This window comes from Salvelinus namaycush, chromosome 20 (assembly GCF_016432855.1).
Source record: "Salvelinus namaycush isolate Seneca chromosome 20, SaNama_1.0, whole genome shotgun sequence".
In the NCBI taxonomy this organism is placed as follows: Eukaryota; Metazoa; Chordata; class Actinopteri; order Salmoniformes; family Salmonidae; genus Salvelinus; species Salvelinus namaycush.
Genome location: NC_052326.1, coordinates 2,570,319 through 2,585,894, shown reverse-complemented (window position 1 = coordinate 2,585,894; position 15,576 = coordinate 2,570,319). Strand labels below are relative to the sequence as shown.

At 47.7% G+C, this 15,576-nt stretch overlaps 1 protein-coding gene across 1 annotated transcript in view; it reads right to left on the bottom strand.

The window, feature by feature from the left end:
* LOC120064962 (protein SHQ1 homolog) overlaps nucleotides 1-15,576 on the bottom strand; it is a 56,366-nt gene that overhangs the window by 28,713 nt on the left and 12,077 nt on the right. The window contains exons 8-10 of the mRNA XM_039015574.1: nucleotides 12,962-13,119; nucleotides 11,764-11,817; nucleotides 5,373-5,496 (exon numbers count right to left, since the gene is read on the bottom strand). Coding sequence (XP_038871502.1) covers nucleotides 5,373-5,496; nucleotides 11,764-11,817; nucleotides 12,962-13,119 — 336 coding nt within the window. The remainder of the gene's footprint in view (nucleotides 1-5,372; nucleotides 5,497-11,763; nucleotides 11,818-12,961; nucleotides 13,120-15,576) is intronic.

Here is a 15,576-nt window from a genome sequence, read left to right as displayed (position 1 = left end):
CCCTCCCTGCTTCCAAACTCACTGCAGACACAAAGCCCTCCCTGCTTCCAAACTCCTGCAGACACTAAGCCCTCCCTGCTTCCAAACTCACTGCAGACACTAAGCCCTCCCTGCTTCCAAACTCACTGCAGACACAAAGCCCTCCCTGCTTCCAAACTCACTGCAGACACAAAGCCCTCCCTGCTTCCAAACTCACTGAGACACAAGCCCTCCCTGCTTCCAAACTCACTGCAGACCAACCCCTCCCTGCTTCCAAACTCACTGCAGACACTAAGCCCTCCCTGCTTCCAAACTCACTGAAGACACAAAGCCCTCCCTGCTTCCAAACTCACTGCAGACACTAAGCCCTCCCTGCTTCCAAACTCACTGCAGACACTAAGCCCTCCCTGCTTCCAAACTCACTGCAGACACAAAGCCCTCCCTGCTTCCAAACTCACTGCAGACACAAAGCCCTCCCTGCTTCCAAACTCACTGCAGACACAAAGCCCTCCCTGCTTCCAAACTCACTGCGGACACTAAGCCCTCCCTGCTTCCAAACTCACTGCAGACACAAAGCCCTCCCTGCTTCCAAACTCACTGCAGACACAAAGCCCTCCCTGCTTCCAAACTCACTGCAGACACAAAGCCCTCCCTGCTTCCAAACTCACTGCAGACACAAAGCCCTCCCTGCTTCCAAACTCACTGCAGACACAACGCCCTCCCTGCTTCCAAACTCACTGCAGACACTAAGCCCTCCCTGCTTCCAAACTCACTGCAGACACAAAGCCCTCCCTGCAGACAAAGCCCTCCCTGCTTCCAAACTCACTGCAGACACAAGCCCTCCCTGCTTCCAAACTCACTGCAGACACTAAGCCCTCCCTGCTTCCAAACTCACTGCAGACACAAAGCCTCCCTGCTTCCAAACTCACTGCAGACCAAGCCCTCCCTGCTTCCAAACTCACTGCAGACACAAAGCCCTCCCTGCTTCCAAACTCACTGCAGACACAAAGCCCTCCCTGCTTCCAAACTCACTGCAGACACAAAGCCCTCCCTGCTTCCAAACTCACTGCAGACAAAGCCCTCCCTGCTTCCAAACTCACTGCAGACACAAAGCCCTCCCTGCTTCCAAACTCACTGCAGACACAAAGCCCTCCCTGCTTCCAAACTCACTGCAGACACTAAACCCCCCCGCTTCCAAACTCACTGCAGACACAAAGCCCTCCCTGCTTCCAAACTCACTGCAGACACAAAGCCCTCCCTGCTTCCAAACTCACTGCAGACACAAAGCCCTCCCTGCTTCCAAACTCACTGCAGACACAAAGCCCTCCCTGCTTCCAAACTCACTGCAGACACCACCAAAGGCCCTCCCTGCTTCCAAAAAACTCACTGTCCAAAAACTCCTGCAGACACAACGCCCTCCCTGCTTCCAAAACTCACTTGCAGACACCTAAGCCCTCCCTGCTTCCAAACTCACTGCAGACACTAAGGCCCTCCCTGCTTCCAACTCACTACAGACACAAAGCCCTCCATCGCTTCCAAACTCACTGCAGTCCACCAAAGCCCTCCCTGCTTCCAAACTCACTGCAGACACAAAGCCCTCCCTGCTTCCAAACTCACTGCAGACACAAAGCCCTCCCTGCTTTCCAAACTCACTGAACGCCCCTCCCTGCTTCCAAACTCACTGCAGACACTAAGCCCTCCCTGCTTCCAAACTCACTGCAGACACTAAGCCCTCCCTGCTTCCAAACTCACTGCAGACACAAAGCCCTCCCGGCTTCCAAAACTCACTGCAGACACAAAGCCCCCCCCTGCTTCCAAACTCACTGCAGACACAAAGCCCTCCCTGCTTCCAAACTCACTGCAGACACTAAGCCCTCCATGCTTCCAAACTCACTGTTCCAAACTCACTGCAGACAAAGCCCTCCCTGCTTCCAAACTCACTGCAGACACTAAGCCCTCCCTGCTTCCAAACTCACTGCAGACACAAAGCCCTCCCTGCTTCCAAACTCACTGCAGACACAAAGCCCTCCCTGCTTCCAAACTCACTGCAGACACAAAGCCCTCCCTGCTTCCAAACTCACTGCAGACACAAAGCCCTCCCTGCTTCCAAACTCACTGCAGACACAAAGCCCTCCCTGCTTCCAAACTCACTGCAGACACAAAGCCCTCCCTGCTTCCAAACTCACTGCAGACACAACGCCCTCCCTGCTTCCAAACTCACTGAAGACACTAAGCCCTCCCTGCTTCCAAACTCACTGCAGACACAAAGCCCTCCCTGCTTCCAAACTCACTGCAGACACAAAGCCCTCCCTGCTTCCAAACTCACTGCAGACACAAAGCCCTCCCTGCTTCCAAACTCACTGCAGACACTAAGCCCTCCCTGCTTCCAAACTCACTGCAGACACTAAGCCCTCCCTGCTTCCAAACTCACTGCAGACACTAAGCCCTCCCTGCTTCCAAACTCACTGCAGACACTAAGCCCTCCCTGCTTCCAAACTCACTGCAGACACTAAGCCCTCCCTGCTTCCAAACTCACTGCAGACACTAAGCCCTCCCTGCTTCCAAACTCACTGCAGACACAAAGCCCTCCCTGCTTCCAAACTCACTGCAGACACAAAGCCCTCCCTGCTTCCAAACTCACTGCAGACACTAAGCCCTCCCTGCTTCCAAACTCACTGCAGACACAAAGCCCTCCCTGCTTCCAAACTCACTGTTCCAAACTCACTGCAGACAAAGCCCTCCCTGCTTCCAAACTCACTGCAGACACAAAGCCCTCCCTGCTTCCAAACTCACTGTTCCAAACTCACTGCAGACAAAGCCCTCCCTGCTTCCAAACTCACTGCAGACACAAAGCCCTCCCTGCTTCCAAACTCACTGCAGACACAAAGCCCTCCCTGCTTCCAAACTCACTGCAGACACTAAGCCCTCCCTGCTTCCAAACTCACTGCAGACACAAAGCCCTCCCTGCTTCCAAACTCACTGCAGACACAAAGCCCTCCCTGCTTCCAAACTCACTGTTCCAAACTCACTGCAGACAAAGCCCTCCCTGCTTCCAAACTCACTGCAGACACTAAGCCCTCCCTGCTTCCAAACTCACTGCAGACACAAAGCCCTCCCTGCTTCCAAACTCACTGCAGACACAAAGCCCTCCCTGCTTCCAAACTCACTGCAGACACAAAGCCCTCCCTGCTTCCAAACTCACTGCAGACACTAAGCCCTCCCTGCTTCCAAACTCACTGCAGACACAAAGCCCTCCCTGCTTCCAAACTCACTGCAGACACAAAGCCCTCCCTGCTTCCAAACTCACTGCAGACACAAAGCCCTCCCTGCTTCCAAACTCACTGCAGACACTAAGCCCTCCCTGCTTCCAAACTCAAGGCAACCCCACCACATCTCTGGAGGTTTTACATTTCTCCCTCTCCTTCCCTGGGAGCTATGGAGACAGTGCAGTTGTTTCACCTCCAACCGTGCCACGTTATGAATCCTGCACTCGTCTGTTTTTCCCCGCTGATGACAAGTTGAGCCAGTTAAACACGTTGGTGGCGAGCCGTGGCTGATCCCTGGAGAGGGGCAGACAGGCAGGCAGAGTCTGGCCCGGGGGGGGGGGGGGCATGGGCACAGCGACACTGGCCACTAACATCCATCATGGCAAGGTGACAAGACAGCATAAGCAACACATTTACACACTGTAGTCAAGTACACACACGTTCCAAACACTCCATGTGCATTCCTAATGCTGCGCAGAAAACATTCCATTGGCATCACTACCACACTGGACATGGTAACAGAACACTTCAAGTGTTTCAACTACTGGGAGGGCCATGTGCACCCCAACAGCCCACTGTACTAGCTCATTACAGTGGAGACCCAAACCCTTTCTAGTGTCATATTTAAGTAGAGTAACTGCTCAGTTATAGCCAGCTAAAATGTTACAAAGCCAAGGGACATGTAAAAACATGGACACAGGGAAATGAGAGTTAAGCTACACTGAGGAACCGCAAATCCAGAACATTTCCGGCTCGGTATAGGCTACCGAACTCCAGTGGGTCCTTCGGTCAGCTACACGACAGTGCTAAAGCCTCCCTACCTAGGAGGCCCTGCTCCGCTCTCCCTGCCTGGCGGCCCATTGGTTCCAGCCACTTAGCAGGCAGCTGGATGAGCGCCTTGAGAAGGACCATCCGTGATGCCAGAGGGCTGTTCAAATATTTACCCAGGATAACATTTCCTTTAAGGCCTTAACATGTGGCTCCCGCAAGGCATTAATGGGTTTGTTTTCCTAATACCTGCCAATGTTTGCTTTCACAGCCATTTAAGTCAAGTGCCTTCAAATTAGAGCACACATTCCATTAGCCTTATCCTGACAAATGAATTAGCTGTGTGGAGTAAAGCTGGAAGGAAACGTGTCGTGCCCTCTCAAGACGTACGCCAGCCAGACTGCATTACTGTAGCTTTACAGTTCATTAACGAGAGCCCCATTACTCACTCTCACTCACCTGATGCACGTAAATAAAGAAAATTGCTGAGGCAAACTCATTGAAATGAAGAGGCACTTGCTATTGTTTGCCTGCTTAGACTATCCCCAATTAGGTTAGTTTGCATTTTCCAGCACAGAAACAAAATCGGCATGTGACTGTTGAACAAATGTCCAGCGTCAGGAGAGAGATTGAAAAGCTTCATTAGGCTATAACAGGTGAAGTTGTGTGTTTGTTTCTAGAGGATGAAGGTAGATGGTGTAGTGTATTACAGGGAAGCCCCCTTCACAGTGACAACCTGGGATTCTCGGATTCCCTCAGCCAGTCTGATCTAATCTGGAGTTTAAAAGACTTCATTTGTTGTCATTTACAAGCATTCAAATCCCTACAAACCAGCTAATCTAACCCCACACACATCCTAAATGTGTTTACATGGCAGAGCCTCCATCTAGCTACCTGCGGGGCTTTGATTTAAAGATGACTCTTTGCTAGGAGAAATCAAAGTCAACGTCCATATAGAACAAATCCACACTTCCTGCTTGGAGAGGTTGCTCTGCTTTTGGTGGTATAGTGATGTATGACTGTGGGTGCATGCTGGCTGTAAAGCAGTCTTTCTGTCAGTCTCCAAAGCACTGAACAGGAAAGCTGCAGCCCACAGCTACCATGCAAGCTTTGCCTTCAACCGAAATGCATCAAACCACATACTGTCCCTCAGGAGTCTCAGAAAACATTGGCGAGAGTCCAGAGACACATTAATTGGGAGGGAAACTAGGCCATATTGAGGGCTTTATAATCTGGGCATGACACGGAGGCTGCCAATACTGCTCTAACCAGCGTCCACAAAGTGGCCATTGAGGTGTGGAAGTGCCTAGCTGCCTCAGGTCAGGGTGAGAGGTCAGAGAGAGCATAGTCTAGACTCACCTGACTGGAAGATCCGAGCCGCATCCTGCACGGCTGCAGAGACCAGAGAAAAGTGCCTGTAGAGCGGGTAACACAACACCCTCCTCCCAAAGGACACCAGGACCTCCTGCAACGAGCTGTATGTCTGAAAGGCAACAACAAAAAGACATGCTGCATTTTCCTCATGGCCACTCACTATAAAAAGACTAATCTTACAAAAAAGAAAAGGGACTTCACTTCCTCTTAAAATGTTTGGCAGCCTCTTGCTTTTCTCCTTCCCTCCAGCACGAAGCAGGCTAGGCTAGCCCACTCCTAATTGCAGTCATTGGTAAACTAATTACTCCTAACGACTTCCCTTTCATAGAGGGGGAAACGGGCGAGGAACTCTTAAACACCTTCTGCAGTCGCCGCCTTTTAATTGTTGCTGGTCCTTAATCACTGTGTAAACTCTAGGCTTTTCTCCGCTTTTCTCCACCAGTGGACAAAAGAGCTGAGAGAGAGCCCTCTGCTTTCTCTTTTTATTAATTCTCCCTAGCTTGTTAAAAGTGCGCTCAGAGTGTGACTCGTTGCATGTCATCAGGGCTCATCCCCTCTCCCCCGGGGCTGTTTAGCAGCCTGCCTGTAAATAACACTCAGCCGCACAACAACCACCAACCTGGTCTGTCTGGTTAGGAGGCTGGTTAACAGCGAGCAGATGGAGAGAGGGAGGGGAAAAGAGGGAGATAAGGGTGAGAGTGAGACGAGGGGGAGGGAGAATAAAGAGAAAGACAAAAACAGGGAAAAAACGGGGAAAGAGAGAGATGGGGAAGAGAGACCTAGTAAGGGAGAGGGTTAGAGAGAGAATGAGAGCAAAAGCGATAATGAGCAAAAGAGTGGATGAGAGCTGAGAGCGAGCGGACGAGAGAGTGAGTGGGTGGGTGGATGAGAGCGAGAGAGCGACTGAGAGGGCGCGTCCCGTCAGTCTCTCCCAGACAGATAGCTCTACTGATGAGGGCTTTCAGGCAGCTGCAGGATGTCATTACTACCTCCTCCATTATCACCATTATTGCCAAACTGCTACCGCTCAGACTCAGACTGCAGCATCCAATTACCAGCCCTTATTGTCAGGTTCACAGGGAAAATGCTACTGATTAAGGGGCTCGCACATCCCAAGGTATAAGACGAGCAGCACACACTCCCTGCTGCGCGGTCCTCTAGTGCGCACACACACCATCGATCGGCGAGCAGACGGCCATCTCACTCCCTCTTCGTCTGTCTGTCAGTTGGGAGCACACACACACACACACACCTGGGCCTGTTCACAGCCTTGGGGCACAACTTAATACTCCTATCTCTGACACAAACTCACACGCACAAAGCTAAGAGGATCCAATTGTCATAACTATACCCTGGCCTTCTCTTCCTCTCCAAAACAATGCACTACCAGTGCACCAGTAGGAGATGACAATCAGTTTGTTTATATACAGTGCATTCGGAAAGAATTCATACCCGTTGACTTTTTCCACATTTTGTTACGTTACAGACCTATTCTACAATGGATTAAATCGATTTTTCCCTCAATCTACCCACAACATCCCATAATGACAAAGCAAAAAGTGTTTAGAAAATTTTGCAAATGTATTAAAAAATATATGTTTTTACTGAAATATTACATTTACATAAGTATTCAGACCCTTTACTCAGTACTTTGTTGAAGCATCTTTGGCAGCGATTACAGCCTCGAGTCTTCTTGGGTATGACGCTACAAGCTTGGCACACCTGTATCTGTGGAGTTTCTCCCATTCTTCTCTGCAGATCCTCTCAAGCTCTGTCAGATTAGATGGGGAGCATCGTTGCACAGCTATTTTCAGGGTCTCTCCAGTGATCTTCGGTCGGATTAAAGTCCAGGCTCTGGCTGGGCCACTCAAGGACATTCAGATACTTGTCCCGAAGGCACTCCTGCGTTGTCTTGGCTGTGTGCTTAGAGTTGTTGTCCTGTTGGAAGGTGAACCTTCGCCCCGAGTCGGAGGTCCTGAGCGCTCTGGAGCAGGTTTTCATCAAAGATCTCTGTTCTTTGCTCCGTTCATCTTTCCAACGATCTTGACTAGTCTCCCAGTCCCTGCCGCGGAAAAACATCATCAAAGCATGATGCTGACATTACCATGCTTCACCATAGGGATTGTCCCAGGTTTCCTCCAGAGTTGACGCTTGTCATTGAGGCCAAATAGTTCAATCAGACCAGAGAATCTTGTTTCTCATGGTCTGAGTCCTTTAGGTGCTTTTTTGCAAACTCCAAGCGGGCTGTGATGTGCCTTTTACTGAGGAGTGGTATCCGTCTGGACACTTTACCATAAAGGCCTGATTGGCGGAGTGCTGCAGAGATGGTTGTCCTTCTGGAAGGTTCTCCCATCACCAGAGGAACTCTGGAGCTCTCGGGTTCTTGGTCACCTCCCTGACCAAGGCCCTTCTCCCTTCGCTCAGTTTGGGAGGGTGGCCAGCTCTAGGAAAAGTCTTGGTGGTTCCAAACTTCATTTTTTAAATACTTTTCCCTCAGAGCTCCAGGCAAAATTCCTTCTCTCTCATGACTTGGCTTTTGCTCTGACATGCAGTGCCAACTGTGGGACCTTATATAGGCAGTTGTGTGACTTACAAAATCATGTCCAATCATTTAAATATACCACAGGTATACAGACCAGTAGCACTCACGTCCGTAGCCATGAAGTGCTTTGAAAGGCTGGTAATGGCTCACATCAACACCATTATCCCAGAAACCCTAGACCCACTCCAATTTGCATACCGCCCAAACAGATCCACAGATGATGCAATCTCCATTGCACTCCACACTTCCCTTTCCCACCTGGACAAAAGGAACACCTGTGAGAATGCTATTCATTGACTACAGCTCAGTGTGCAACACCATTGTACCCTCAAAGCTCATCACTAAGCTAAGGAACCTGGGACTAAACACCTCCCTCTGCAACTGGATCCTGGACTTCCTGACGGGCCGCCCCCAGGTGGTGAGGGTAGGTAGTAACACATCTGCCACGTTGATCCTCAACATTGGAGCCCCCCAGGGGTGCGTGCTCAGTCCCCTCCTGCTCCCTGTTCACCCACGACTGCATGGCCAGGCACGACTCCAACACCATCGTTAAGTTTGCAGACGACACAACAGTGGTAGGCCTGATCACAGACAACGACGAGACAGCCTAAAGGGAGACCTGGCTGGTCTCTGAATAATAACCTCTCTCTCAACGTAACCAAGACTAAGGAGATGATTGTGGACTACAGGAAAAGGAGCACCGAGCACGCCCTCATTCTCATCGACGGGGCTGTAGTGGAGCAGGTTGAGAGCTTCAAGTTCCTTGGTGTCCACATCAACAAACTAGAATGGTCCAAACACACCAAGACAGTTGTGAAGAGGGCACAACAAAGCCTATTCCCCTTCAGGAAACTAAAAAGATTTGGCATGGGTCCTGAGATCCTCAAAAGGTTCGACAGCTGCAACATCGAGAGCATCCTGACAGGTTGCATCACTGCCTGGTACGGCAATTGCTCGGCCTCTGACCGCAAGGCCGAGGGTAGTGCGTACGGCCCAGTAAATCACTGGGGCAAAGCTGCCTGCCATCCAGGACCTCTACACCAGGCGGTGTCAGAGGAAGGCCCTAAAAATGGTCAAAGACACCAACCACCCCAGTCATAGACTGTTCTCTCTACTACCGCATGGCAAGCGGTACCGGAGTGCCAAGTCTAGGACAAAATGGCTTCAACAGTTTTGACCCCTAAGCAATAAGACTCCTGAACAGATAACCAGATGGTTACCCGGAATATTTGCATTGTGTGCCCCCCCAACCCCTCTTTTACGCTGCTGCTACTCTCTGTTCATCATATATGCAGTCACTTTAACCATACCTACATGTACATACTACCTCAATAAGCCTGACTAACCGGTGTCTGTATATAGCCTTGCTACTGTTATTTTCAAATGTCTTTTTACTGTTGTTTTATTTCTTTACTTACTTACCTACACACACACACCTTTTTTCCACACTATTGGTTAGAGCCTGTAAGTAAACATTTCACTGTAAGGTCTACACCTGTTGTATTCAGCGCACGTGACAAATAAACTTTGATTTGATGTGGACTCCAATCAAGTTGTAGAAACATCTCAAGGATGATCAATGGAAACAAGATGCACCTGAGCTCAATTTCAAGTCTCATAGCAAAGGGTCTGAATACTTAAGTAAATGTTTTTTTTCTTTCTACATTTGCAAAAATTTTGAAAAACCTATTTTCACTTTGATGAGGAAAATGTTTTATTAAATCCATTTTAGAATAAGGATGCAACGTAACAAAACTTGGATAAAGTCAAGGGGTCTGAATACTTTCCGAATGCATTGTATATACAGTACCAGTCAAAAGTTGACACCTACTCTTTCCAGGGGTTTTCTTTACTTTTACTATTTTCTACATTGTAGAATAATGAAGATATCAAAACTATTAAATAACACATTTAGTAACCAAAAAAGTGTTCAATCAAAATATATTTTAGATTCTACAAAGTAGCCACCCTTTGCCTTGATGACAGCTTTGCGCACACTTGGCATTCGCTCAACCAGCTTTCACATGGAATGCTTTTCCAACAGTTTTGAAAGAGTTCTCACAATCTGAGCACTTGATGGCTGCTTCTCCTTCACTCTGCGGTCCAACTCATCCCTAACCATCTCAATTGGGTTGAGGTCGGTTGATTGTGGAGGCCAGGTCATCTGATGCAGCACTCCACCACTCTCCTTCTTGAACAAATAGCCCTTACACAACCTGGAGGTGTGTTTAGTCATTGTTCTGTTGAGAAACAAATGATAGTCCCATTTATTTGGACTGCAATTTCTGAGGTTGGTAACTCCAATGAACTTATCCTCTGCAGTAGAGGTAACTCTGGGTCTTCCTTTCCTGTTTCTTCATAGCGCTTGATGGTTTTTGCGACTGCACCTGAAGAATCTTTCAAAGTTCTTGAAATGTTCCGGATTGACAGACTTTCGTGTCTTATATTCGTTTCTCTTTGCTTATTTGAGCTGTTCTTGCCATAGCCCTATTTGGTAAAAGACCAAGTCCATACTATCTTCTGTTTGCCACCACTACCATGTCACAACACAACTGATTGGCTCAAATGCATAGGAAAGAAATTCCACAAATTAACTTTTAACAAGACACACCTGTTAATTGAAATGCATTGCAGACTACCTCACGAAGGTAGTCTGCAAGGAGAGAATACCAAGAGTGTGCAAAGCTGTCAAGGCAAAGGGTGGCTACTTTGAAGAATCTAAAATGTAAAATATATTTTTATTTTTGGTTACTACATGATTCCATATGTGTTAATTCATAGTTTGATGTCTTCACTATTATTCTACAATGAAGAAAACAGTACAAATAAAGAAAAACCCTTGAATGAGTAGGTGTGTCCGAACTTTTGACTGGTACTGTGTGTGTGTAATATATATCTATATCTATTACACACTGAAAATATAAACACAACATGCAACAATTTCAAAGATGCTACTGAGTTACAGTTCATATAAGGAAATCAGACAATGTAAATAAATTAGGCCATAATCTATGGATTTCACATGACTGGGCAGGGGTGCAGCCATGGGTGGGCCTACTTGGCTGCCAGCCACCCCCCACTGCAGAGCCAGGCCCAGCCAATCATAATTTGGTTATCCCCCAAAAGGGCTTTATTACAGACAGAAATACTCCTCAGCACCCCACACTACCAATACTGCAGGTGAAGAAGCCAGATGTGGTCTGTAGTTGTGAGGCTGGTTGGATGTACTGCCAAATTCTCTAAAATGAATTTAGAGGCAGTTTATGGTAGAGAAATGAACATTAAATGATCTGGCAACAGCTCTGGTGGACATTCCTTCAGTCAGCATGCCAATTGCACGCTCCCTCAAAACTTGAGACATCTGTGGCATTGTGTCGTGTGACAAATAGGCATATTTTAAAGTGGCCTTTTATTGTCCCCAGCACAAGGTTCGCCTGTGTAATGATCATGCTGTTCACCTGTCAGGTGGATGGATTATCTTGGCAAAGGAGAAATTCTCACTAACAGTTTCTGGGATTTTCCTATTTCAGCTCATAAAACATGGACCAACATTTTACATGTTGTGTTTATATATTTTTTTTTATACAAGCTCTCTACCCAGCTGCAGCAAACTCAATCAAATGGTAATTTCCTAGGGCTGGTTGAGAGCTTTCCTCCGTCAGCGGCTGGAGCAGACACATTTAGATCAATAAAAGCCTTTAGCTCAAGATGGGGCCAGAAGCTGAAAATAGCCAGAATAGGGAAGCCGTGCCCAAGGTCATACTAAGGGATTTATTATTCCATGATAATTTGACTTTAATTGACTTAAATAGGGACTGCCTCCCCATTACTTACCTCAAGCCAGCAGAGAGTCCCACTGAGTTTTCTGATGGTCCACGGTGATTCAACCTGCAGTCATATAATGAGAGGACAGAGGTCAACTTCTACACGCGCTTTAGAGAATCAAGGTGGGCCTACAACACATGAGAAAGCAATGATACCAATAACAGGCAAAACTCAGGCCACACTCTTTAACACTCCGTCCCTAGTGTCCATTATAGATACCTTACAACACGATCTCTGGAAAAGCAGACTGCTCCAGAATCTCTAAGGAGTATAAGGCCGTAACACCCCAGATGTTCATAGAACGTTCACAGATGACTTCACAGGTTGCTGTCTAAAGTATGTGTTTACGGCAGTACTACGAACTACAGCTCCGGATCTGACCCAATGATGTATATAAACACATGAATGTGTGACCATGGTCTAACCTCACCATCTCCCATAGTAGACCTTTATTTAAGCAATAGGGCACAATGGGGTGTGGTATATGGCCAATATACCACGGCGCGACGTGGAGTGCCTGGATACAGCCCTTAGCCGTGGTATATTGGCTACATACACACCACAAACCCCTGAGGTGCCTGATTGCTATTATAAACTGGTTACCAACGTCATTAGAGCAGTAAAAATGTATTTTTTGTCATATCTGTGGTATACGGTCTGATATTCAGGGTTCAAATGACCCAGTCTATAATCTATTTTTGAACGAGCAACTGGGTCGAGCACATAGATATAGAACAAAAAGACTAAGACTGGGTCGCGTCGCTGGCAACCTAACCAATAGGCAGCTTGGGTAGCAACCGTAGATTTGTGTCGGGACTAGATCTTGTGGAAGGATGAAATAGAATTAATTAATTCATAATTTTAAAAAAATTATAAAAGCATGTCTATCATTATTTGAATATGTTGGTAACCGGTTGTGGAAGAGTGATTATGTCCTCAAAGGAGGTGTTTGGAGGATATATTGGCACGGTTTGGGAACACCACTCATGCCAATACATCCTCCAAAACAACAGCTTCTTGGGCATTATCACTTAAACATCTATTTCCATCTGTGCAACAACAGACTGGGAGTTCCATGTATTACGGGTTAGTGACAGTAAGACAACATTAAAAAAACTCAAGATCCCTATAGGAACATGGTGTAAGTCCATGTTAAAGCTTTGACCTGGAGGGAGATGTAGAGGCTAACTGACGGTCGCTAACTCACGTTGTGCTCTCCCTCTGTGGTGCGCAATTCGTAGCAGTATGCCAGGATGATGTCCACCAGGCTGAGCCACACCTGGAAACGGGACTTCTTGTCCAGGATGTAGGAATGGTTGGTAAACTTTCTTAGCTGCTCCTTCTCATCATCAGTGAAGGACACCGCTGGAAAACAACATTCCACCCTTAGACTCACTGGGTTTTACATAGGCCTAATCATGCCTGAAAACGCATTCATTTCTAACAGTTCATGCACATATTCTACTATGAAGCAAAAGAGGGATCCATCATTTCTATTATGTTGCAGCGATGGCCCATGGCTTGAATTGTGAGGAAAACACTAGGTTATCAGTTCTTTTGAAAATAATCAAAGTCCCTGAGTTTCTTCCTCAGTTAGTGATCAAGATAGCCTCGACCCAAACTCAATTGGTAAAGTTTTATGTGCAACGTTCTGTGCTGAAAACAAAGCGTAAGGTCTGCAAGAACAGATTCCAAGTAAGCACTTTCTCTGCAGCTTATGGAACAGCTGAAAGCAATCCTTCCCTTTGCCTATCGAGGACAGCCCCTATACTGAGCCCCTGAGTGTGTGGGCTTGACTGTGCGTGCACACACTACAGCAGCAGTTTCAAATGATCCTCTTGGCTCTGCTGGGAACTGGATTCCTGCTCCATTACATCAGGGCTTAGATCCCTGCAGACGGTACCCCAATTCCCTTGCCAGTGCAGCTGCAGCAGCCCAGCCTGGCCAAGCGGAGCACACACGCACACCTCCCCCTTACCGCACCTCCCCGGGAGATCAGCCAGGACGCTGGGGAGAAACTCAGCGCCCCACTGGCCTACATCCAGGAGTCTGCCGAGTGTAGGAAACACACAGACTATTGAGAAGGGGGGGGGGGGGGGGGGGTTAAATATCGGGATATTATTTTTAAAGATATATCGTATTGTTTTGAAAATGTCGCAATAATCTTTTTGCGCCAGTTGGCTATACTTGCACAAAAACTCCAGGATTTTTCCGTTATAGCTTGTTCTCTATCTTTGTAAATAGGGAGCCAATTTGTTTTCCAGGACTGATCAAAACTTGTTTTCTCATGGCTCCCCTTTGTCCCTCTGCAGCAGACATACACTATATATGAAAAAGTATGTGGACACCACTATTTCAGCAACATGTATAAAATTGAGCACACAGCCATGCAATCTCCATAAACAAACATTGGCAGTAGAATGCCCTTACTTGGCACCCTCATAGCATGCCACCTTTCCAACAAGTCAGTTCGTCAAGCGCACAGAACAGGACCGCCAAGTGCTGAAGCGCGTAAAAATCATCTGTCCTCAGTTAAAACACTCACTACCATGGTCGAGCAGTTGCACACAAGCCTCAGATCACCATGCGCGATGCCAAGCGCCGGCTGGAGTGGTAGAACGCTTGCCGCAATTGGAGTCTGGAGCAGTGATGAATCACGCTTCACCATCTGGCAAGCCGACGGACGAATCTGGGTTTGGCGGATGCCAGGAGAACGCTACCTGCCTAAAGGCATATGGTAGTGCCAACTGTAAAGTTTGGTGGTGGAGGAATAATGGTCTGGGGCTGATTTTCATGGTTAGGGGTTGGACCATTAGTTCCAGTGAAGGGAAATATTAACGCAGCAGCATACAATGACATTCGAGACGATTCTGTGCTTCCAACTTTGCGGCAACAGTTTGGGGAAGGCCCTGTCCTTTTTCAGCATGACAATGCTGAAAATCCCGTCGAACACCTTTGGGATGAATTGGAATGTCGACTGACAGCCAGGCCTAATCACTCAACATCAGTGCCTGACCTCACTAATGCTCGTGGCTGAATGGAAGCAAGTCCCTGCAGCAATATTCCAAAATCTTGTACGGTCCAGTACATCACTGGGGCCAAGCTTCCTGCCATCCTGGACCTCTATACCAGGCAGTGTGTCAGAGGAAGGCCCTAAAAATTGTCAAATACTGCAGCCACCATCGTCATAGACTGTTCTCTCTGCTACCGCACGGCAAGCAGTACCGGAGCGCCAAGTCTAAGTCCAAAAGGCTTCTTAACAGCTTCTACCTCCAAAGCCATAAGACCCCTGAACAGCTAATCAAATGACTACCCAGACTATTTGCATTGGGGATCAGGGAAAAGTGATAGGGCTGCTTGCACACAGGTTCCTTTGTTTCTTTATTAGAACAGCAGTCCAGCACTTATCAAGATTTTCCAAAAAGTGTATACACGCGCTGTCATTCAGTGACATCTAGCGAGGGCATCAGTTGCTGTAACTCCTGTTTTTGTCCACATGTAATGGATCTAAAAATACATTTTAAAACAGGATGAACATGGGATTACTGCTGACCATTAAACTGTCAATAACAAGCTAACTAGGCCTGCATAATGCAGCCACAGCGCTCCATTCATCCAAGAGACATCTGGATGAGATTAGAAGATCTAATGGGACAATCTGAAAGGCACTCACTGATCTCAGCTTTGATCCTAGCCAATCGAGTGTGTGTGTGTGGGGGGGGGTCAGATGAATGGAGATTCATTTGTCACTTAGTTCCTCCAGTCTTCTGAGCAGTCTGCCCCCATAGATGGCCCTACCCCAGGTACAGATGGCACCAGTGA